This window comes from Protopterus annectens, chromosome 3.part1 (genome assembly GCF_019279795.1).
Source record: "Protopterus annectens isolate FY-2018-M chromosome 3.part1, PAN1.0, whole genome shotgun sequence".
NCBI lineage: Eukaryota > Metazoa > Chordata > Ceratodontiformes > Protopteridae > Protopterus > Protopterus annectens.
The window spans coordinates 1,040,674,771-1,040,700,662 of NC_056732.1; the positions used below are offsets into that span (position 1 = coordinate 1,040,674,771).

At 44.0% G+C, this 25,892-nt stretch overlaps 1 protein-coding gene across 1 annotated transcript in view; it reads left to right on the forward strand.

Annotated features, from left to right (window-relative positions):
* PSMG2 (proteasome assembly chaperone 2) overlaps positions 1 to 25,596 on the forward strand; it is a 415,374-nt gene extending 389,778 nt beyond the window's left edge. Inside the window, exon 7 of the mRNA XM_044067193.1 lies at positions 25,274 to 25,596. Coding sequence (XP_043923128.1) covers positions 25,274 to 25,366 — 93 coding nt within the window. The 3' untranslated portion in view covers positions 25,367 to 25,596. The remainder of the gene's footprint in view (positions 1 to 25,273) is intronic.
* Positions 25,597 to 25,892: the final 296 nt, after the last annotated feature.

A 25,892-nucleotide genomic window follows, 5' to 3' on the forward strand; every position in this document is an offset into this window, starting at 1 on the left:
GGTGAGTCCAAAGGGCAGAGCCCTGAATTGAAAATGACTGGCTCCCAGACGGAAGCGCAGATGACTCCTGGAACATCTGTCTACTTTGATGCGATAGTACGCATCCTTTAAGTCCACTGAGCACATCCAGTCGTCCTTCCGCCACCAGTAGAATGGGACTGAACCATCATCTTTTGGAACTTTGCCTTCTTTACGAGCAAATTTAACCTGCTTAGATCCAAAATGGAATGCAGGTCCCCAGTTTTCTTTGGCAGTAAAAAGAAGGTAGTGCAAGCTCTGAATCCTCTTTGTCCAGCTGGGACCTCTTGGATGACTCTCTTTTGCAGTAGATTTAGAATTTCTGATACTGGGAATTCCCTCTGACTGGGTGGAACGTCAGGGAGCCTTTTTAACCTCTCTGGAAGAGAAACAGGATGGTAAAGCCTCTGGATATACTCTCTAGCACCCACTTGCTTTGTGTTATATAGGCCCAGGCAGTAGGGTGCAGAGAGAACTGACCCCCGACTGCCTCCAGAGATGAGCAGTCAGGCAGCGCTTCAGGAGCATGGGAGGGGACTATCAAAGAAAGGTTCCCCTGAAGCCCTGATTCTGCAGAACCCCGCTCTGCCTCTGAGGCGACATCTCGCATTGAAACTTTCTCCTCTGCCCTAGAAGACGAATCACTGTGTTGATCTTGGGAAGACCCCAGGGATTTATGGAACCAGGTTTTCTGGAAATGGTGTGCTGTGGAGTGGAGTACTTGACCCCAACAGCAGACATGGTCTTACCTTCTTGTTCGCTGCGGGTTAGGGTCTTTTTTTCACCGATTGACTGAAGAGCGAGGATCCGTCAAAGGGGGCATTAACAAAGGATGCCTTAAAGGGTTCCACGAAATCAAAGAGCCTCAATCAGACATATCTCTGAATAGCAATGTCTGAGCCGGTTGCCTGAGAGGCACTTTCCGTAGAATGGAAAATCAGCCTCATGGAAGAGTTGGACAAAGACAAAAGAGTAGCCAGTCGGGGGGAGACCTCCTTAAAGTCCTCCAGTGACATGGTCCCTGCCAGAGAGTCTGATAGCTCTTTTACCAGTTCCCTCTGCGAGTGAGTAAAATGTGCCAGGTAGTTTAACTCCCTCAGTGAGAAAGTGGCCAAGCCATAAACATGCTTACCAAATCTGTCCATAGCTCTGGACTTCCTGTTCAGCAGAGGACAGTGGAGCTCTGTTCTGCTAGCTCCTACCACAACCATGACATCCTCTGGAATACCCTTCGTCCAGTAAGGTCTATTTGGGGGGGGGGGGGGGAGAAAAATTTGTCTGGGTGCTTGGGGAGCGGTTCGATCAAGTCAAGCTCCTTCCAGGTCTAGCTGGACACCAAATTCACTAGCTCATCTGCCAGAACCACTTAGGATGTAGATGGGCTTGTACTGAAGGCCTCCAAAAATAGTGAGAGGAGAGAGGTTGGGCTGACCAACCACCTCTGTCCTGCAGGATCTCTGAAATGTTTCCAAAGGAGATGTCCTCCGGTGGTGAGCTTGGGGGATCCTTCTCCTTCATCAAAGTCCATAGCCTCTGTGATGGACTCCAAGGAGCAGTCAGTGTGCCTCCTTTTGCATGTCCTCTTTTGAGGAAACTCCTCTGTGGGATGCTCAGGGGAGGTCGCTGAAGAGGAGGGGGCTCCCTCTGATGAAAGTATTTGGAGGTCAGTCTAAACAGGCTGACTCTGGACAGGAATGACAGGCTGAAGATGTTCTTGTTTCACTGTTGCAGTCATTACATTTGGGTAATCTGCTGGTAGGTTGCCCTCAGTCGGCCTGATTAACAAAGTCTTGGATCCTGCGTCGGTTGCTGTCCCTTCTTCCATGACGTCAGGTCGTCAGGGGTATAAAACATGTAGCCAATGCCATTACATCAGTCTTTCTTGCCGCACTGTGCCCGAAGCAGAAGTTCACAAGCGCTGGTCGGCCAACTCCTGAAATTTTCGTTTTCGAGTTTCAGAACCGAAGTCTTCAACTAAAAGTTAAGTACCCCATTGAGGAAACTTTTTCTTTCTCCTTACCGATGTCAGTAAAAGTTAATAATTGCATTGCTTGTGGGAAGCAAATTCCTCATAAGGATTTTCATTTGTACTGTATTCCTTGCCTAGGCCCTGATCACAACGTGCCTTGCTGTCGGTTTTGTGCTAAATTTAATCAATGCACAATTAAACGTTTGTATATTTTTGCTTCTAAATACTTTAGCTCAAGCTTTAACTATCCAGAAATGTCGTCTGTTAGCAATCCGACTACCGGAATACCTAAAACACGCAAAGAAAAAGACAGAGACAGACCATCGAGGTCCAAAACAGACGACGAGGCTTCTAAGCCTCAGTGAGGTGCTTTCACAGCCCCAGATACCTGCTACTTTTGATTCGCAGGCCTCTACTGAGACCCATTCGGAGTCCGGTATGCCGCAAGATACTTAAGTATTGAACCCATGGATGTCTCTACCTTAGATGGGTCCAGAGCCGCTGAGCAGGCACCGGTTTCTGAGGGTGTTTTCAGGCCTAAAGATTTGTATATTAAACCGACGCCATCTTCAAAACTAAAGCCAAAAACTACTTCTATGTTTTAAAAAAGGATACTTGGGCCACGTGTACAGGCCTCAATGCCTAAAAAACAAATGATCAAAATGGCTGAAGATTTAATTACCTTGATCAGGGGTACCCATCCCCCTCCTGCTAAGAGGCCTACGCAAGGCACTGACTATGAATCTTCAGATCAGGTTTCTATTTCTTCTGATTCATCTTCTGATCAGGAATTATCTTTTCCCACTTATGACTCTGATGCAGAAGAATCCATCCCTTCTGCTTCTCCCCCTGAGGATTTCTCTTTTGGTGAAACTTTGCATACTTTAAGGGAACACTTTCACTGGGAGAGTCAGGATTTCTCTGAATCTAAAAAGAGACTTGGGGATTTTCTTCTTCTTCTTCCTCAGCATAGGCCTTTGGCTATACCTGCTATTCTAGACATTGTTGATGATGTTTTCTCAGAGTCCAGTATGACTCCTGATTCCCTGCATCTGGCTCCTAGTAAGCCAGCTAGATACTACAGGGTTACTGACTCCCACAAATTCCTTTTCAAAAACCCTACTGCTGACCCTGAAACCATTTCTCAGAGTCCCAAAGGCGTTAAGGCCTCTGCTGCTAAAAATCCCACCCCTTCTGATAGAGATTCGAGGGCGCTGGATATATGGGGTAAGAAGGTTTACACGTCTGCAATCTTGGCAATCAGGGCTTTAAACTGTCAATTTCATATGCTTAAATATCAACAGTATGTCATGTGTTTACTTAAACAGAAAATTATGTTGATTTCTGACTGTGTGGAAAATATAGAGTTGCAGGATTATTTATTACATTCAGCTGAACAATTTGGAAAACATACTTTGCAATGTGGTTTTGATTCCTTGAAGGCCTCTTGCAGGGCTGCTGTAACTGGATCTGTGATAAAAAGGCATGCTTGGCTCAAGGAGCAAAGTCTGCTTGACCATGTTAAAGCAAAATTGTTAGACTGTCCTGTTGCAAAGGAGCATCCATTTGGTAATAAGGCTGAAGAAGTTTTGAAAAAAATGGAAGATAAAGCTAAATCTATGCAAACTGTGAAAGATTTCGTACAAGTGCAGCCACCCAGGTTTAGTAGACACTGGCCTACTAAGACCTTTCCAGTACCCACTAGAGCCGCTCCGATCAAACACAGACATTCCAAGGGCTCCAGGTTTCAGTCACAAGGAACTTTTAGAACAAAGCAGTGGGGTGCCTCCACCTCCAAATGTGGAAGCAACAAGGCACCCCCTATGGTAAACGGTCTCAATGACTTCCCACTGCAATCACTAAGCACTTATCTTTTGGCCGCCCCTTTGAGGAGAAAACTGACACTTCATGCACGAAACTGGCAACTGCTTACCCAGGACAAATGGGTTTTAAATATGGCCCAGGGATACAGATTTCATTTCCACATGTTGCCAATCTCAAACGAATGGCCATATCTGCCTCCAAATCAGTGAGCAGAGGCCCAGAAACAAGTTATGTCCCTCATGAATATGGGGGCTATTCAGTCAGTTCCAGAAAAGGAAAAGGGACAGGGTTTCTATTCAAGACTTTTCCTGGTACCCAGAAAAGACAAATCATGGCGTCCAATTCTGGGCTTATCCATTCTAAATATATTTCTGGACATTTCAAAATTCAAGATGCTGACTCTTAAACAGTTAATACCTATGCTAGGCAAGGATGCCTGGTTGGTAACTCTATACTTGAAAGAGGCTTACCTGCATATCCCAATCAGGGAATCTTGCAGAAGATACCTCCGCTTCAAAGCAGGCTACTTGCATTACCAGTTCTCTGCAGTGCCGTTTGTGAAGACCCTGGGCGCAGTAGATAAGCCAAAGTGCCTGACACCAGTAATTGCATTTTGCAGTCAAATAAATATTCAAATTTATCCATACCTGGATGATCGTCTAATTCAGGCAGAAAACAAGGACACTCTTCTAAAACATCTGGTGTTTGTAAAAAAGGTTCTAACTTGCCTAGGGTACACCATAAACGAAAAGAAATCACAACTGGTACCCTCTCAAAAAATTACATTCCTGGGTGCAAAGCTTAAATACAACTGCCCAGATGACTTACCGTACGCCAGAAAAACAAATTCAATTGATGACTTGCTTCAAACAGGTGGCCACAAAAACCTAGCTATCTCCAAGACAAATTCTGCAGGCCTTGGGGTTCATGGCCTCCTGCATTCTTCTAATTCCATATGCAAGGCTACATATGAGGAAACTTAAATGGTACCTAAAAGGCTTATGGGAGTCAACATTGTCACAGCCTGGAAACAATAATTCCTATCAATACCTTGCCTGCAACTAGAGTTCCTATGGTGGGCAGAGGCCTGCCACCAAAACAAGGGACTGTCATTCACTCCACCCCCTGCCGCCCAAACCCTGACTACAGACGCATCAGACAATGCTTGGGGGGCGCATCTGGCAGGGATATGCATTCAGGGCAAATGTAGCCCAAATCAAATGCACCTACATATCAATCAGAAAGAGATGCTAGCTGTACAGAATGCTCTGACAGCCTTCAAGGACTACCTTCATCCAGGACAACTACTGATAAAGACAGACAACACCACAGTCCTGTGGTACATAAACAAGCAGGGGGGTACACATTCTAACCCCCTTTGCAGACTAGCCATGGCATTGTGGAACACTGCTTTGACTTATCAAATACATCTACAAGCTCAATTCCTGCCAGGAGAGCAAAATACTCTGGCAGACGAACTAAGCAGAAATCTTATGGACCCACATGAATGGAAACTGGAACCACAACTTTTCAACATGTTGACACGCAAATGGGGGAGCCCAGACATAGATGTTTTTGCCTCACCCCAAAACTATCAGTTCGACAGATTCTGCACAAGAATTCATCACAAAAAAGCTTGGAAAGTGGATGCTCTATCCTTCAGCTGGAAAAAAACATCAGTCTATGCCTTTCCCCCTCTGCCTCTGCTCTCCAAAGTCCTACTGAAAGGCAGACAGGACAAACCAAAAATGATTCTGATTGCTCCAGACTGGCCTCACCAACACTAGTACCCGCTTCTGCGCAATGTGTCGCACCTTCCTCCATGGTACCTGCCACAGACACCTTACCTACTGTCTCAAAAGAACTATCAAATTCTGCATCTTCAGCTCCAAACTTTGAATCTTGCAGCGTGGCTAATCAACTAATTTCACCCGTTACATCTCTCAGCAAACCTGTGATGGATGTCATTTTGGAGGGTAGAAGGCCTAGTACTAGAAAATGTTATGCTGGCAAATGGAAAAGATTCTGTGCCTGGAACCAAGCACAAGGAATAAGCACAGTAATGCCCAACATTCCTTAAATTCTGCAATATTTAACTGAGATGCTTCACAAGGGCCTATCTTTTTCTTACATAAAAATCCATGCTTTTGCCATTTCAGCTCATTACAACACAGAGCCTCCCCTCTTTTCTCATCCTCTGCTAAAGCAGTATCTCAGAGGGGCCAAAAATGTAAGACCTCCCAGGAGAGCACCTACTCCCGCATGGGACCTCAATTTTGTTTTGGAAAAACTCACTGTACCTCCTTTTGAGCCAGCTGCTACTGCGGACCTAAAATTTTTCTCTTGGAAAACAGCTTTTCTTTTAGCAGTCACCTCAGCTAGAAGGATTTTAGAACTACAGGCTCTTATGCCAGTGGAGCCTTTCATTATTTTTACCTGGACAGGGTGGCTGTCAGGACCAATCCATCCTTTATGCCTAAGGTGGTATCTAGTGTGGCCCCTTAATCAGACCATTCATCTGCCAACTTTCTTCCCAAATCCACAGAACAAGGGTAAGCGGATTCTGCATTCATTTGGATGTACACAGACAACTAAGATTCTACTTCGGACAAAATCTCTAAGAAAATCTGAACAACTATTGGTGGCATTTGCTGCAGGGGCAGAGGGAAAGGCTATTTCAAAGCAGACTATTTCCAAATGGATAAGCCATTGTATTAGTTTCTGCTATGTGCACCGTGGTAAACCTGTCCCCAAGGGGATCAGATCTCATTCTCCCAGGGCTGCATCTACTTCTGCAGCCTTTCTCAGAGTGGTTCCTACCAGAGACATTCTAGAAGCTGCTACCTGGAGCTCAGTTCATACATTCACTAAACATTACCATTTACCTCTCTTCTCTAAATCCAGAGCAGGCTTTGCCACTGCTGTCCTGCAGGGCCTTACATCTGCTCCTAATGCTGTATAAATCCATCTTCCCAACCATAGCTTTGGGATTCTACCCAAATGTAAGGACTGCAACAGTGAAACACGAAGAACATAGTACAGCTGTGTACACTTACCATAAATGTAGATGTTCGAGTATATTCACTGTTGCAGTACTGGTTACCCTCCCTCCAGCCCTGGTTTTCTCTATCTATACCTCTCATTTCTGTTACTTTACTTAAAAGCCTTTTTGATACATTTGCTTTTGTTTGGAGGTGTATGTTTTGTATTTTATATTATATACATATATATATGTATGTATGTATATGTGTGTGTGTGTGTGTGTGTGTGTGTGTGTGTGTGTGTGTGTATATATATATATATATATATATATATATATATATATATATATATATATTGCTCCCCATTTGGGGGGCACCTGACATCTGGAGCAAGAAAAACTGATGTAATGGTGTCGGCTGCATGTTTTATACCCCTGACGACCTGACGTCATGGAAGAAAGGGACAGCAACCGACGCAGGACCCAAGACTTTGTTAATCAGGCCGACTGACGGCACCCTGCCAGCAGATTACCCAAATGTAATGACTGCAACAGTGAATACACTCGAACAGCTACATTTATGGTAAGTTTACACAACTGTACTTCTCTTATCCAAGGGAAGTCTGCAGGAAGGGTCACGGCTCAAAGGGACCAGTTCCCTATGGGTAGAGAAAGCCCTTTCTACTACTAGGAATGCTGAAGGACCCAGAGAATTCCTCCCCAACTCCACCAGAGCCAAGTCTACAGGAGGAGAGGGCCGGAATCCCTGAGCCCTGAGTCTCTGGTAGAAATGGACCCGAACTTTCCAGCCCCTAAGCACCGAGAGGAAGAGACAGCTCCGACAAAGTAGGAGCTGAACCCCTCCCCACGGATCTGACTGGGACATCTCAGATCCAAGACCAGCTATGATCCAAAGGCAATGGAGCTGAGGCGATCAAGACAATGGTTGGAGTGGAGGAAGGCAGGCTCCGTACACTCGACCCTGGTTCCCTCTGTTGGCCACGACCCTGAGACACCGAAGCCAAGGGACGGATCAGCAAAGGAGACTGGGCTTGGAGGGAGACTTGCAGAACCCACAGGGGATGGTGCCAAGAAGACCCCCAGCTGGATCCGAGTCTTGGGAATCTTCGTAATCCTGTCCACGTCGGCTTCCATAGCTTTGCCCTAAAAGACCTGGAGGGAAGCTATGGGGGGTCTGAGGTGCCTAGAGGGAGTTTACCGTAGTCAAAGGACAGGAGCTGACTTTAAACCTAGCACCGGTTCAGGGCCCCTTGCTGCCAAATCCATAGGTTTAGGATCCGATGTGGAGGGGCTGCGACTTTAAGTGAACTTGAGATCAAGACTGACCCCGACGGATCTGAGATGCGTTATAGATCCACTGGAGCCAAAGTGGGTCTGTGATCCATAGTGGTTAGATGTGAGGGCCTCCCAACCTTAGCTGGTGGCTCCGAAGATGCCCTTGATGATTTATGAGGGTGCTTCTTGGAGTTACAGGATCCTGAATGACTCTTGGAGGGGGTTTAAGCCCCTGGAGTGGAAGCAGGCAAAAGGCCCTTCAGAGTCAGTTTATTTCTGCAGTGTACTGTAGCTCTTGGGTTGAATGTCTCACAAATAGGGCAAGCTGACCACAGATGTTCTGCACCCAGGCAGTATATACACAAAGAATTGGAATGTGGGAACTTATGGCTGCATTCTGAGCACCGTTTGAACCCAGAGGGTTTGTCAGCCATAACAATGCACTATCACACTCGCATAAAAGACTTTTAGGAAAGACAGGAGAGTAACCAAAGTACCCCAATAAAAAAGTGTACACGTGATAGCCAAGAGATTTATATATATATATATATATATGTATATATAAATGTGTGTGTGTATACACACACACACACACACACACACACACACACACACACACACACACACACACACACACACACACACACACACACACACATTAAGAAAAGGGTACAAGAAGAAGGCAGCGAAATGAGAAGAGGAGCCTAAAGCTCAACAGTTACCCCAAGCGTGGGAAAATGTTTAAAACAACTGAGGGGAGGAAGTAAAGATAAGAACATAATTGAAAATAAACTTACCTGGTTAAAGGAAACCCAAAAAACACCCTTGACTGCTCGAGACTACTCACGACCATGTCTAATTGAGCTGGCAGCAGACCAGATCTGAGGAGGTTGGTTGGAGTACAGGGCATTGTGGTTAGTGAGAGGAGCTTGAAACATGGTTCCTAGTCCAAAGAAATGCAGCCAAGTTGGATATGAGGTCAGATCTGTAACCCATACATGATAAGGAATGAGAGACTACATCACACTTGAGGTTTTTCATTGTTTGCATAGGTATTTTTATACCCCAAGCAGACTGCAAAGAATTTTTTCCTCAGGTAAATTACAAATGTTGGAGGTGTGATGGGGGAGAAAGACTTAACTGGGGGCATACATTTTGGAGTGTGATGAGTTTGCAGATTTTAAAAAATTCCCTGCCAACTACGCTAACAGAAATATTGGATGAGCAAATTGGCAAAACTAAAGATATAATTATTTTGAACTGTGATACAGGATCAGAATTGCCTAGGCATAGTAATAAGGCTTTTGAGTTTAATTCTGGTGGCTGCCAAAAAAACAATTACTGGAAAAATGGAAATCTGAGTCTAAATCAACTGTACCAGAAGCTGTGAGTATAGTAACAGAGATAAAAGAACTGAAAGTAGAATCTTTAGATAAGAAAATTACATAGAAAAAATGGGAATTCTGTGAAAAATACACGCAGAGTGATGGTTTTGGAAGATGAATGAAGTTTAAGGGAAGACAGGAATTGAATGTAGTGTTTGAATAACAATGAGTGTATACAAGATTATATGTGATGTATAATGTTTGCAACTGAAAATGTCAGAATGGTTTGTTTTCATTTATGTAAATGTATGATTGCCTGTGTCATAAGAGATAATTCAATAAAAATGTTTATTGTTTAAATAAAAAACTGTCCCCTCATCATTTTGGCTTTATAAAAGGAGGGTCCTGCCTCTTTAACCTCATTAATTTCTTTGAAAAAGTAACTGATGGAGGGGTAGTGGTCATGCAGTAGCTAGACCTGGCCAAGGCCTTTGACACTATTCCCCACGTAAACAGTATAAATCCTTATATTGTGTGATGGATAGCTTACTGGTTGTCTGACAGAAGCCATGTGATTTAGTGTAGCAAGTGCAACTTTTGAAAGCAAAGCAGTTACCAGTGGTGTACTTCTATTTGACATATATTTCTCAGACCTTCAGGCCAGCACTTCTGTCCTGCAGTTAAGTTTTCAGATGACTGTAAATTGAGTGTTATTTGATCTTCAACTGACTCGCATTTTCTCCAACACAGCTTAGACCATGTTAACAATTGGTGTAAGGACAACAGTCTCAAATTAAGTTTAAAAAAATGTAACATAGTTCATTTTGGTAAACAAAACAGTTTCACTTACCATGTAGGAGATGTATCCCTCCATTTAGATGCTGTTGTAAGGGATCACGGCACTCTTGTTGATAATTCCTTATTTGACTCTCATGTCTCTACAGTAGTTTGAAAAGCCTTTTATCTGGCCCATCTAATTTCCATAGAAGTCTTAATACCACTTTACTGGTATCTTATCAGACCCTTTGAGTATAACACACCTTTTGGCATGTATTTATCTAAACATATCACACACCTTGAGACACATCAGAGATTCATAACCTAAAAGGTCAATGGCCCCCAAATTTTTTGTTTTAGGAGAGACTGGCAGTCCTGTCTCTATACTTCCATCTCTGTCCACCATGGAGATCTGTCTAGCATTACATGCCAAAAACTATCCAAGCCTATTTGAGCTTTTACTCCTTCGCAGAACTAGCTGTACATCATATACTTAGTTAAAGGAACTAAATCATCATATTCTTATAAAGAAGATGTTGACAAGATAGATTTATATCCCACTGTATCCCTCACCACTGGAAAAAACTTTCACTACATGTCAAGCAGAGCAGCACCCTTGCCACCTTCAAAGTAAACCTAGATATTTGGATGGGCAGCCTAAAATTCTTTCCTAGTCTATCTTGTCTTGCCTTTCTTGAGACTAGAGGGAAACTTTGAATGTTTTTTTTTTTTTGCTTAGGGTTGAATGGTCTGCTAGTGATTGTCTATGAATTTGTCTAAGTTGAATCCAACTTCATGGAAGACAAGAATTTGAACTTTACAGCCAAAGAAGTTTTGTCCTGATTTTACTAGAAGACAGTCACTTCAAACAGGGTGTTTTGAAGGCCGCAGACTGTCAGCTTTCATTCTGATGCTACCTTTGACCAGGTTAGACTAAGGAAGATATAGGGTTATCTCAGAAACTTGGAGTAACCCAGTTACCTACTGAAGAAGCTGTCACCCCTAATGTCCTCCACTGGAAAGGTTTTCAGATGGTGGTCTCAAAGTGTCCAGCAAAATAGGATGCTCCTTGTATTGCCAGAGGGTACCCAAACTCTGACCACAGATGCTTTGGATTTGTCCTGAAACACCCATACTAGTCACCTCAACGTCCATGGCACATGGAAAACTTGTTCATGACAAAGACATAGCCTAAAATATAGTGGCCCTCATTCTGATCTTAAGAGCTTTCAAGCTGGCCTGCTAGCCAAGGACACTAAAATAAAATAACTAGGAATGTACTGCAGCTTACATTATTCAAAAATGTGAGTTAGCATTACTTGTTTAACATTGAGTGCTTTAGGCTGTGGGAACCCTTTCTGCTGATTCCTACATATTGCAACAAGCAATATATTACATCTACTTTAACACAGTTTTATTGTGCTACATTACAGCTACGCTCTGCAGAGTTCTCCCATTTTTATTGTGCTACATTACAGCTAAGCACTGCAGAGTTCTCCCATTTTTATTTCATATGTTTTGTTAAATCTGGCTGATATAATACCAACCTGGGTCTGTTTTGAGACCCTAACTGTTTTGGGGTGTGTTTACAAGTTTATTCATGCTAGTGTGTCTCTCTCCAACCTGATTTCTTCTCTCCCACCCCTCAGTTCCCCAACCAACACCTTCAGCATTACTTTTATACTCTTCATTCTCCCCCTTCCTCCTCCTCATCACACCACCTTAAAGTAAACTCTTGCATTTCCAGTGCATGCATCACCCACTCTGTCTCATTCTTCACTCCCCTAGAAAGCAAACCACCTCAGTAACTACACATGCCATCTGCTTTTTACCCCCACTCTTACCTGTACCGTACTCCTACTGTTTGCTTATAGCAAGTGTCACACTAACTACTCATACTAAGCTGCATCAATGTTCTCTCATACTTGTAATTTCCATTTGTATGACAAATCCCCGTTGTGCTACTTACACACAAAATTCCCAACTAACCTCCTAATTGTTTCTCCTTCTCACCAATGTGCTTATTCCTGTATTCACCACCCCATTTTCTAATCCTTTATCCTCAGTAGTTAGTCCATCTCATTAACATCTACTCCACACTTGCACTTAACCAGTCTCTTCGCAGACAACAAAACCCAATCAAGTTAGCTATATCCCCCTCCAGTCCTCTCGCATACCTCTACCTTAAACTGCATTTCTTACCAATATTCACACTTCTTCCTACCTGACATATTCTACTTCACATTCTCCTCACTCCCATTTTATACAATCTCTTTGTAAATGCATTCTATTCCATCAACAATACATAACACCTGCACACTTTTATTTGTGTCCCTCTTACTCTCTCCTCCCAATTAATCCCTTCCAAATACTTCTCAACTTTCCTCTATCAAATTCACACTCATACCTCCAACTTGCAACTTTTGGCAGTTTCTGTTTAACACCCAAACCTTATGCCTCAAACCATCAGTTACCCCACTATATATAACCCCTATTTTTTTCTCCAAACTGAACCCATCCACCATAATTGTCCAACACATTGTATCTGCCCACACTTGGCCTACACCTATCAAAATAATTCCCTGACAATTTCTTATACTACCCTCTCTTCCATTACTCATGCACATAACATCTTTTCAACAACTCATGAAAACTTTTAGTTATGTACTCACCATAACTTCAGATGTTTGGGATCCATCTCGCCTACATTCTGACTGATGGGTTCGGAGCCGATCCCTCGGCTCCGACTCGGCACGCTTATGCCAAAGAGCGAAGTCTCTTATTGGCTGAGCTTACTATATCCCAGGATGCACCACTACCAGTCCCCCAGATCTAGTTTGTCCGCATACATACACAGACACACATGCTGCTTATATAACATCGTCAGATGAAACAAGATAAAAGAAAAAAAACAGTAGAACTCAAAACCGTTCAATCTCTTCTGATCTCCAAGGCAGGGGGAAGGAGGGTGGGTATTAGGAATGTAGATGGATCCCAAACATCTGAAGTTATGGTGAGTACATAACTAAAAGATGTTATGTGATCCTATCTCGCCTACATTCTGACTGATGGGACAGCGTCCCTAGCACCTGAATCCTGGGTGGCTCACTGGAAAACACTCCTGAGTACCGTGGAACCAAATGATGCTCGCCCTTTAGATGCCACATCCAATTTATAGTGGGAAATGAAAGTGTGCGGGTTGGACCAAGTAGCCGCAGCACAAATCTCAGAAATAGCAAGCTTGGAATGAAAGGCAATAGAAGTAGCCATAGCTCTGGTTGAGTGAGCTTTGATAGATGTTGTAAGTTGCTTATTTGAAGAGGAATAAGCCTGAGTTATGCAATCTCTAATCCATTTGGAGATAGTAGCTTTAGTGATGGTTTTACCTAATTTATTATCTGAAAAGGACACAAACAACTGGTCTGATTTTCGAATTTGTTGAGTCCTGTCTAGATAGAAGCGCAATTGCCTGTGAACATCCAATTTATGGAGGGTGTATTCGCTTCGTTGGAGAATTTTGGAAAGAAAACTGGTAGCTCTAGAGATTGTTGGAGACAGAGATTAGAACAAACCTTTGGAACAAAAGATGGGTTAGGCCTAAGTGATACTCTATCCTTGTGAAAAATCAAGTACGGTGGTTTGATAGATAGGGCTTGAAGCTCTGAAACTCTTCTTGCAGAGGTAATTGCAACTAAGAAGGCAGTTTTCCAAGACAGGTATTTTAACTCACATGTAGCAGCCGGTTCGAAAGGGGAAGATGTTAAGGCACGAAGTACCAAATCAAGATCCCACGGAGGCGCAGGGTGATAAACTGGGGGTCTTAACAGCCCAGCACCTTTAATGAAGGTTTTGCATAATCTGCTGCTCATCAATGGTGGATCCATGGATTCGTGGAATTTGGAGATAGCTGCTAGTTGGACTTTAATAGTAGAGACTGAAGATCCTTGATTAAACAGGGATGTTAAAAATTTCAAAACCTCTGGTATCGGGGCAGTGATAGGGTCTAAGCCCCTGAGTTGAGCCCAGATAGCAAACTTCTTCCACTTAATGAGGTACAATTTTTTAGTGGTGGGTTTGTGGGCCGAAGATAAAATGTGAACAACTTCCGGTCTAAAATGTGATTTCTGACTAAAGTCGGAAGTGGAGGAGCCAAGCTGTCAATTTCAAAGTGTGAAGGGACTGGTGTCGTCGTCCCAACTGATGAATCAGCAGATCCGGAGTTAGATCCAACAACCAAGGATCGTCCACCGCATGTTTCTTTAGGTAGGGGAACCATACCTGACGAGGCCAGTGCGGAGCAATTAGTATCATTGTGGACCCCAATTGAGAAGCTTTCTGGATGACTTTGGGGAGAAGTGGGACCGGAGGAAATGCATAAAGTAGCCCTGTTGGCCAAGGTTGGGCTAGGGCATCCGTAGCTGCCTCCCCCTGATGTGGAGTCAAGGAGAAGAACCTTTTGCACTTTGCGTTTTGTGGTGTTGCAAACAGGTCGCAGCACGGTGTCCCCCATCTTCTGAAAACCTGAGCTGCTACTGTTTCGTTCAGGGACCACTCGTGAGGAGAGAGAATTGTCCTGCTTAATCTGTCTGCCAATATATTGGATTTCCCTGGAATGTGGGTCGCTACCAAGAAACGGTTGGTAGCCACAGCCCATTCCCACACCCTCATGGCCTCTCTGCAAAGGGGGTAAGATCTGGTCCCTCCTTGTTTGTTTAGATACCAGACCACCGACATGTTGTCTGTGTGGATAGCGATAATGCCTTGAGGGAGAAACTTGTGGAGGACCTGTAGGGACAGAAGTACAGCCCTCATTTCCAATACATTGATATGGAGTAAGGTTTCGACAGGAAGCCAGGAACCCTGAACTAACCTGCCCAGTCAATGCCCCCCCCACCCTGTCTGGGAGGCATCCGTCGTCAGGGTGGCCACGGAGGGGGGATAACAAAAGGTCTTCCCTGATTCAGATTGGATGGCTGAAGCCACCAGCGGAGGTCCCGTTTGCACGTTTCTGTAATCAGAATGGGGTGATTGAGGGGGAGATTCTGAAAGGACCATTGTGTCGATAACAGCCACTGAAGAATCCTCATGTGCAATCTTGCCAGTGGAACTAGGAGAACCGTGGCAGACATCGAACCTAAAAGTTGCAGGACCATCCTGGCTGGGGCTTTGGATCTTGGAAGCAGGGCTTGAACTTGACCTTGTAAAGTTTGAATCCTTTCGGTAGGAAGAAATACGCATCAATTTTGAGTCTATCTCTGCTCCTATGAATCTTATGCGCTGAGAGGGCAGCAAGACAGACTTTGACCAATTGAATGTAATTCCCAGGGTAGCACCCAAGGAGATGGTGGCTTTGAGGTTGTCTATTAGTAGATGCCTGGTGGTGGCAGTCAGGAGCCAGTCGTCCAGATAGGGAAACACTTGGAATCCAAGACTCCTCAGGTGAGCAGTCACTACTGCCAAACACTTGGTGAACACCCTGGGGGCTGTGGTGAGACCAAAGGGCAGTGCATAAAATTGGAAATGACTGTCTCCCAGGCTGAAGCGCAGATACCTCCTGGACGCTTGATGTATCAGTATATGATAATAGGCATCCTTGAGATCTATGGAGCACATCCAAACATCCTTCTCCAACAATGGGAGAATGGATTGTAAAGTGACCATTCGGATGAGTGTGTGAAGGGAATGGTGTAACCTCCGGCAATAATCCGAAGCACCCATCTGTCCTGAGTGATAGACTCCCAGGCTTTTAGGTGCTTGGCAAAACGGCACCCGACTGGCTCCGGAGCAGCACAGCCGGGCAATCCCTCATGAGGTGTGGGAGGCTGAAGAGCCACGAAAGGATTCGCGGTCTCCAGAATTGCGGGGCCCTCTGCCGCCTCTGGGACGGCGTCTCCCAGAAAAATTTCCCCGTCCTCTGCCTCTGGAAGGGGAATCTTCCTGCTGTTGAGGAAAAACTTACGTGATTTATGGAACCACATCTTCCCTCCTCCTTTAGCCTTGGGATAAGGCCGAAGGGAGTGGAATAACGGCACCTACGGCAGATAAAGTTTTTCCTCTTGCTCACAGCGGTAAGAGTGTCTTTAACCTTAGGTCCAAACAAAGAGGACCCATCAAAGGGAGCGTCGGAAGGAAGACTTGAAGGCCTCCATAAAATGACACAAACGGAGCCAGGCTTGCCTCCGTAGAGCCACGCCTGTGCCTGCCGCTCTGCCCGCCCCTTCGGCCGCATATGAAATGAGCCTCATGGACGAGTTAGAAATCGATGTAAGGATAGCCAACTGAGAGCTAACCGACTGGGCTAGCTGCTCAGGTAGGTTACCTGAGAGGGAATCTGACAGCTCCTTGACCAGATCCCTCTGTAACCTGGTAAAATGTGCCAAATAATTCAGGGACCTTAGTGTAAAGGCCGCTGAAGTCAGGGTGCGCTTCCGTGCGGTCCATGCTCCTAGACTCCTTATTAGAGGATGGACGGACGTTGAAGCCTCTGCCACGTCCTGTTGTGTAGCAGATGCCACCACCATGGCATCTACAGCCACGCCTTTTGTCAAGAACTCCTTCTCGGGTGGGGAAGACAAAAATTTGTTAGGGCGAGAAGGCACTGGTTCCACAGAATCTGGATGTTCCCACGCCCGACAAACCAAATCCAGGAGCTCGAAGGGCGGAGACACCCAGGAGGCGGAGGGCTGAGCCCCAAAGGCCTTGAGAAGCACTGACTCATCAGCAGAGGGGTTTGGATATCCAGCCGCCTCGTTGCTTAAGGATCTCTAAAATGTCTGCGAATGAGACATCATCCGAGGACGACTTTGGGGACCCCTCCGCATCATCAAGATCAGTGTCCGATGTAAGAGACTCGGGGGAGTCCACGTGCTTCCTCTTGCACGATCTCTTCCTTGGGGGCTCCTCCGAAGACAACTCCGAAGAACCCTCAGGAGGAGGGGATCCCCAGTGGGGTAACCTCAGGCCCCGGGGCTCCGCTGCCTAGGGACAGGGGAACTGCCAAAGACCCAGTCTCCACGCCCAGGGAAGGTGCCGGTAAAGCAAGGTGCCGGTAAAGCCGTAGAGATGGCCGAAGAAGACTTGGCCAAGGCACTCCTCATAGCTCTGAAAGCCGGACCCCCAGAATCCTGGGAGTGTCCGGTCCCCGGAGCCATGATAGCAGACGGAAGTCCCGCAGCCGAAGCACCGAGAGGGAGGCTCGGAACCGACAACATAGGTCCCGAAACGTCACCCCCGGGTCCGGCCGAAGATGTCCGTGTGCCAAACTCGGACCCAAAGGCCGGGGTTGGAGTAAGGGTCGGAGCCGACCCTAGGATCTCCACCGGCTCCAACAGCACCTGCTCCGACGGAGCCGGGCGGTCGGAGGAGGAATGGCAATGGATGGGCTATCGGCTCAAGCCAGTTGGGTCGGAGCCGAAACAAATTTTTGAAAGACTGGGGACTGGAACAGTCTTTGGAGCACCCTGTCTATGTCCGAAAATGACATCCTCGATGACCTAGAGGAGACTGAACGGGTTCGAGTTGGCCTGTCCAACGGCCCCAAGGGGCTAGGGGACCGGCTCCGAGGCGACTCGATAACTATCGGCGCCGAAGGAATACCCAAACCAGTTTCCATCGGTGCCGAGGAGGACTTAGGCGCCGAGGAGGAAGTGTCTGAGCGGACAACCTTCATCGGCTCCGAGACCAGTGGAGCCGGCGAAGGTGACCGCCTCGATGCCCCAGCCATCGGCTCAAGCCAGAGGAGTCGAGACTGGAGGCATCGAGGCAGACTGTTCGCCTCGGCTCAAGTCCTTGGAGCCGAAGGAGAAGCCTGCCTATGTCTTTTGGCGGTCGGGTCCGACGGACTGGTCGGAGCGCCCTTTCTTTTTAGCAGGAGAAGGAGAGGATGCTAAAGCTTCTTCAAAAAAGGGTTTTATAAGGCCTTTCAATATAAGCTTATTTTTCCTCTCTTGGAGGACCCTCGAGGAAAAAGCGTGACACACGCTGCAGGACTCCTGCAAATGTTTGGCGCCCAAACAATATACACAGAGAGAGTGGTCGTCTGTGATCGACATCTTAAAATTGCACTTAGTGCACTTTTTAAATCCTGAAGGCCTAGGAGCCTGTGACATTATGGCAATCCAACACAGAAAACTAGCCAAAAAGGAACACAAGAAACACACTGACTAATACTATGGAAATTTTTCTTGTTCTCTCTTTCTTGTCCTTTTAATAAGGACTAACAGAACACCAAAGAAGTAAATCAATATCCTTAAAGAAAACAGGAATTAGCCAACAACGAACTGACAGGGGGAAGGCCCTTCAACTCCGATGGGACCTCTAGTCTGTCAAAACACAGTCACTACACAATATTTTACCAAGGAAAATACTCATTCAAGCACAAAAAACCACTTAATAGCTGTTAAAACAGCTTTTTGTTGAATTTTAAAGAAAATCCTGACAGAAAAGTTAGTGAAAAAAACACTACTTAGCTCAGCCAAGCTCGAGACCACATCTTTGCTTGTTAGCGGCAAACGAGATCTGGGGGACTGGTAGTGGTGCATCCTGGGATATAGTAAGCTCAGCCAATAAGAGACTTCGCTCTTTGGCATAAGCGTGCCGAGTCGGAGCCGAGGGATCGGCTCCGAACCCATCAGTCAGAATGTAGGCGAGATAGGATCACATAACATCCCCACTTTTGGAGTATCAGCTTCTCTAACTCACAATCAATCTCTGTATCATTTCCATATCACACCTAACCTAACTTAGCCTAATCACCTTTTCAAATCAAACTATACCTTTTGCAAACCCCATTACCTACAGACTTGCTTTAAAATAAAAATTAAACAGCTCTTCCTCTACCTCATTCTCCCTTACTTATCCTCTGTGGAAATATTCATCCAAACCCAGGTCCCCTTCATCCATCCATCACAAAAGAATTTCCAAACAAATACTGCCCATCTCATCCCTCATAAAATACTTGCCAAACTACCACCACAAATACATCCTGCTCATTACTTTAAATCCGGTAACATGCACCTTTATAACATTAACCTCAGAAGTATTAGAAACAGACTCCCAGAGGTCCATGTCTGGATTGCTGTCCACTCCCCCACCGACATGTTCATCTCTCTGATCTCCTCTATCAGACTCAAGCTGCTTTCACATCAGTAGAATCTTGGCTTACCACCGACCAACTTATCCTAAACCCTAAAAAAAACAAACTCCTCCTCTTTCTCCCAAAAACTCTTACTCATCTCAAATCTATATTTACTATAGTGTCTCTCAACAAAACTCCAATAGCAGCTGAAACCAGTACCAAACTCGTGTCACTATAGATGACCAATTTGAATTTTGATTTGCACATCAATAACTGCATCAGAAAGACTCATCAAAAATTAGGCCTCCTTTATAGAAATAGAAAGTTTCTCACCTACAAATCTAAAGTAACCCTATCTCATACCTACCTATTACCCAGTCTTCTCTATGGCTCTCAAATACTTGCAAATCTCAACACCACACTTCTAGCAAAAGTTAACTCAACTTATAAGAAGATAGCTAGAGTCTCTGCCCAAAATACTTATAAAATTCATCACTGTGTCTCACTTAAACACTTAAACTGGCTGAAACTAACCAATGTGCTTCTCTCTCTCAGTTCCAGATTATACATTCTGTAGTATGTCAACCTTTCTACTGCCTTAGCCTATCCTCTTTTATATCCCACTACTCCCCCCACTCGATCACTTTGAAGCTCTGACCAAGACTTACTATTTGTCCACAAACCTAGGACAAAAATGGGTAGTAACCTTTATAGTTATCATCCTACCATTGCCTGGAACAAGCTTCCACTCCAAATCAGACAAATAACTCAACCCAAAAAATTCAAATCAGCTACAAAGAAATACTTAAAAACACTCAGGCCCTGTCAATGCACACATCCCCCATAAACTGCCCCTTAGTTAACCACTGTCCCTTACTTTGGCTTTCACTCAGCTCAGCTTTTCCTGTCCTTTATCTTAACTCCTACTAACCTCCCCTCAATCAGCTCGAGTAAGTAGCTAAAGTTTATACTGAACTAACACTCTTTTTACTATAAGAATATAATTATATTTTACATTACCTGCATTAGAAATGATTGCCTTTAAATATTTGTAACTTGCACAATGTTGTTAATACCAGCAAATATTGTAATTATCTCTGTAATTGCTTTTGTTGTGTTTGTATCTTTCTGTGGAGCTTTTCTCCCTGGGTCTTTGCTGAAAAAGGGCTATTTGTAGCTCAGACAGACTACTCCTGGTCAACAAATGTAAAATAAATAAATAAATGAAATTTGGCTAAAACAAGTATAAAAGATAAGATGGTCCTACCACCAGGGTGTAACAAACAAAAAGGCAGTGTGGCAATAATCTAAGAAAGTGCCATACAGCTATCTCACTCCTTTTATAACACCTCATCAACTAAAACTGCTGAGGTTCTTGTATTCTCACTTAAAATTAATGATTGTAAGATCTTATACATTGTTGCTGTCTACATACTCCCAGGTAACAACACAGGGTGCTACAGATGAAATCCAGTCATAGGCTTCAGCAAATATCACACAAAAACTAACAGTACAGGGATTTCAATATACATTGGTAAACTATTATTAAGAACTCCCAACAGTAACAGATTTGGTTTATATGGCATCACTCAACTCATCTATACGCCTTTTAGATACAATAAAACATGTAATAAAACTCCTACCATCGCCTCTGGATAATCACAAATTTTCCACATAACATTCTCACTTCTGGCTTCCTTCCCTGACTCCTTAAGTAGTCACCTTTCTACTTTACATATAGGCAGCTACACTACCGGTATAATGTAGTACATAAACTTGCATCTTTCCATAAAGGCACTTTTTTAAACGGCTTGAGAGATGAGCAACTCTGAACTTTTGTGGTCCTTCACATCCTGACTGTACTACTTAACCAACCCATTCTACTAAAAGACAGCACTGCTTGCTAATTCAGTACACATTTTATTAACACAGTAACTTCCCTCTTAAACAGTTCTTCCACCTGTAACACCATACCCTCTCCAGAGTCAACAAATAATTCCAACACATATGACTTTGAATCCATCCCAACATCCACCACCAGGAAATACCTTCTCAAACTGAAGCCAACTTCAATTGCCTTAGATAGTTTTCCAGCAGAGTATATTCAACTTTCAGCACACACCTTAGCTTACCCAGTCTCAATTCTATTAAACTGCTCCATCACAGAAACCTACATCCCTAAAATTTGGAAAAAAATCTTCTATCCTATCCCTATAAAAAGGTGGCTGCTGTACTGATGTATCCAATTACAGGTCAAAGGCCATTCTGCCCACCCCATCCAGAGTCTTAGAAAAATGTGTCCAGTCCCAGCTACTTTAATTTGTTACCACAAAAACAGTTTAGCCCCACACAGCATGGTTTCCAGCCATATCATAGTACAAGAGTGCTATTCAACTTTCCTACCCCCATCAACAGTAATGGCTGACAAATGTTACTTCTTTTTCTTTATTTTATATGAATGCAGGGTACTTAGTAGCAGCACTTTTCCTTGATATGTCAAAAGTTTTTTGACAGTGTTTCATCAAAAAGTACTCTACAAAGTCTTCTCCCTTGGACTACAATGCTCTTCTCTCACCTGCTTTAACAACTTACCTCAATGATTGATTCCAAGCTGAAAAATAGTTAAAATTCTCTCTCCACTTCTTTTATTGCACTTAGGGATGCCTCAAAGATTTATGTTTGGTCCTTTGCTGTTCAGTGTTTTCTTACATTGCCTACATATCACAGGTAGCTATTTTACCATCATTCAGTATGCTGGTGATTCCACACAACTTCAAATCCAGGCACAAGAATCCTTCAACTCCATATAAACATGGTTCTGTAACTGTGAATTACTGTGTAACCCTAAGACCAAATTTATTCTCTTCACACCTAAACAAACTTGTCTTCATCATTACTATTTCTGACCAAACCAAAATTGAACTTGTAACTCGTACCAAGCTCCTAGGTGTCATCAAAGGTGATGCCTTGAAGTTTTACAACCATATAAAGGAAGCCTTCAGCAAAAGACACACCAAAAAAAAAAAACTTTACACCCCTATATCAAGCTAAACGTTATCTGACTAACCAGATTAGGCAAACCTTTCCCTCTATTTGCATCTATATCATAACATCGCAAACTGAAAATATCGAATGCTCACAAGAGCAAAAATGCCAAAACCTGAATTTGGTATTGTGGGGGGCTGTGCCCCACACCCCCCCCCCACTAAATATATATTTATATATTCCAACTCCAAGATCACACTACAGTGAGGAAAGGGCAAATATCCCAATCTTCACTGTACTGCAGTCTCAAAAATCAACCCCACGCTGCTGAAACCTTTACAAATGCCTTCTACGAGCACCTCCAGGAATGTATGGATCAAGCAATCCCTAATAAAATCAAGACCCTTTCCACCAAAGGCAGGCGCCCAGTCTGGTGGACTCCAGCCATAAACAAACTCTACAACAAGAGGAGAAAGCTACTACATGACAGAGCAAAATCCCTAAATGGGAAGGCATCTCTGATCAATACTAGCAAAAAACTACGATCACTCATAAAATCATCCAAGGCCAACTTTGAGAGAAAAATCGCTAATGACACAAAAGACAATCATAAAGCCTTCTTTAGCTATGTTAGAAACCTGGGTGGAAACTCCCAGATATGCTCAGAATTAGTCCAAAATGATAAAAATCACTGAACCCACAGACATTGCCAACATACTGGCAGACAGGTTCAGTGCAAATTTCTCCCCCTCCCCCAAAAAGTGAAAAATCTATCCCACCAGCGTCCAGCCTCCCCAACATCTCAGATGCCCAGGTGAGAGCTGCTCTCTAAAGCAAAAACACAGCATCAATGGGACCGGACGGTGTCCCCGGCTGTGAACTCAATGAGGAACTAAACCCACACATAAGACTGCTGTTTAATCTTAGCCTTACTACAGGATACGAAGAATGGCGACGGCAACTGTGGTCCCACTCCACAAAGGCGGTGCTTCTACGGACCCTGAAATTACCCCCATAAGCTTGACGAGCCTTGTCTGCAAAGCTATGGAGAGGATCATAATGGAACTCATAAATAAAGACATTGGGGACCTACAGACACTGGATCCTACCCAATTTGGCTTTGTCAAGGGCAGATCCTGCCTCTTGAACTTGGTCGACTTTTTCAAACAGTCACTAAGGCCATTGATGAGGGTAAGGCAGTTCACACAGCCTACCTTGACCTAGCAAAAGCGTTCGACACAATACCCCACTCGGGCATCATAGAAAAGCTCACCAGCTTAGATGTAAACCCATATGTCACAAGATGGGTTGCAAACTGGCTCAAGGACAGAACACACAGGGTTAGAGTTGCTGGTGCCATGTCAGACTCTAAGCCGGTCACGAGCGGTGTCCCACAGGGCTCAGTCCTGGGCCCCTCTTGTTCGGCATTTATTTTCTGAAGTGCAGGCAAACATAGGGGGATTGTGGCTGACAAAATTTGCAGATGACTGCAAACTGGGCACCATAATTGACACTCCATCAGACACAGACATCCTCCAGAAAGGTCTCATAGAAATGGACAACTGGTGCCAGAGCCATGGCCTTAAGCTAAATGCCAAAAAATGTATAGTCATACCCTTTGGGAAAAACAAGGTAACCCCTGTGGTAATCCATTAAACACGGAAGAAGTTATCAGGGACCTGGGGACCCAAGTTGACAGTAACCTCTCTTTTGACACTCACATTGCCAAAGTGGTTAGGAAGACCTTCTACATTGCCCACCTGATCATGAAGGGATTCACATCCAGATCAGGAGAGGTCATTGTACCCCTGTACTCTTCACTTATCAGACCAATGATTGAGTACAACGCCCCATTCGGAATGTACCTTACCCGACACCTGCAGCAGTTGGAAAGACCCCAAAAGTTCCTCACCAAAAGGATAAAGGGGCTCAAACATATGTCATACGATGCCCGACTGAAGAAACTCCAGCTCTATTCAGTCGCTTACCATCTGCTCAGAGGTGATCTGTGCCTGACATACAAGGCCATGTCCAACCCGGAATTAATGGACATGCTCCACCTCAAAAAATCCAAATCCACCAGCGCCACGAGAGCAAGAGACTTAAACCTCAACACGGATATAAATAGGACGTGCTGGAGGGACAGATTCATCACCCAGAGACTCCCTACACTATGGAACAGAATCCCAGTCCATGTGAGGCAGAGCCCTCACTGACTCTGTTCAAGAGAAATCTTGACGAGTGGATGGGAGATCGTCGGGAATCATCTCTGTATCACTGCTAGACAGAGCACAGCAAACTAATGGGTATAGTATTCTCATCCTAAGGGGTGGTGAAAGCCACACACACTCTGGCTAGGCTTTTAAATGCCCTAGGGCAGATAGCCTAGTATGAACCTATGAACCTATTGACATTTCGGCACTTCCGCTGTTGTGCTGTTCGACATTTTCACTTTGCGATAATATGATATAGATGCCTCTATTTTACAGTTTCCCACCTTCCTATATGCTACTGCTTTACTGTTCAACCTGCAAGCTATCCAAATAATCATGCTAGAAAAATTCTACAACAAAATAGCCAAACTCACAGCTGATACGTCTCTGTGGACTCCCAAGGTTTGATGATCTTAAAATTTCCAGAAGATAGGGGACCAGATTCATTAGGTCCTCAGGAGGTTTGGATTCTTTGGAGCTGGCGGTGTTGTTTGCCTTTAATGAGACATGCATGGTCCTACCATAAAAGAACTAAATAAAAATGCAACTGTCTGTTCCTGTTAGCTTTATATTTAACTAACATACTGAACTACAGCAGTCATCCAGCTCCACTCTGGAGATGCCTGTAAAACAGTGAAAATCAAACCAGAAGGGCAGATGTCTACTTGTTTCTGATCCCATTGAATTAGAAAATGCTGCATCAGTGATCCTATTATTCAAACATTTCATTTGAAGGTGAACACACTGACACAATTGTGATGCATTTTTTATCCATCCATCTATAATTATTACATTTTTTTTTCTCTACAGGGCAGTACATCCTCCATGTCTTCTGTGCAGTGGATAGCCCCAAGTTCGTGGAAATTACTATTTGGGTGTGGACTTCCTCCACTAATTTTCTGATGCTTGAAACATCAAGAAGTGTTTAACTGTAAGGCATGTAATGCCAAGTAACCAATATATGATTGTGAGGAGACTGAAGATGATGTAGTTAAGGATGTAAGCCACTATTTCATACTAAACATTTAGTAGGCTTGTGACTCATTTTTCATATCCAAGTCAGCAACTTCTGAAATGAGACTTTATGAATTTATATTGAGAACTAATGTTTTTTAATAAATATTTTGATTTAGGTTTTTTCCACATTATTAATAGGAATGTGTTAACACTTTACTTTGGACCTTTGAATAATTTTTGTAACTCATACTTTATATAGTGCATAAAAGTCAGGACAGAGAGTCTGTGAATGTGGTTGGACTGTCTGCTGATTTTGTTTCTAATTTATTTTACTTGATGCTGTTGAAGACTGCTTTTAATTAAAAAAAAAAAAAAAAAAAAAAAGGTTTTCATACTACTACATTTGATCCTTTAGTACCTGTTTGTAGGTTCAACTAGTTCAGAGATATGGCTCTGTTCAGATGAACCTCAT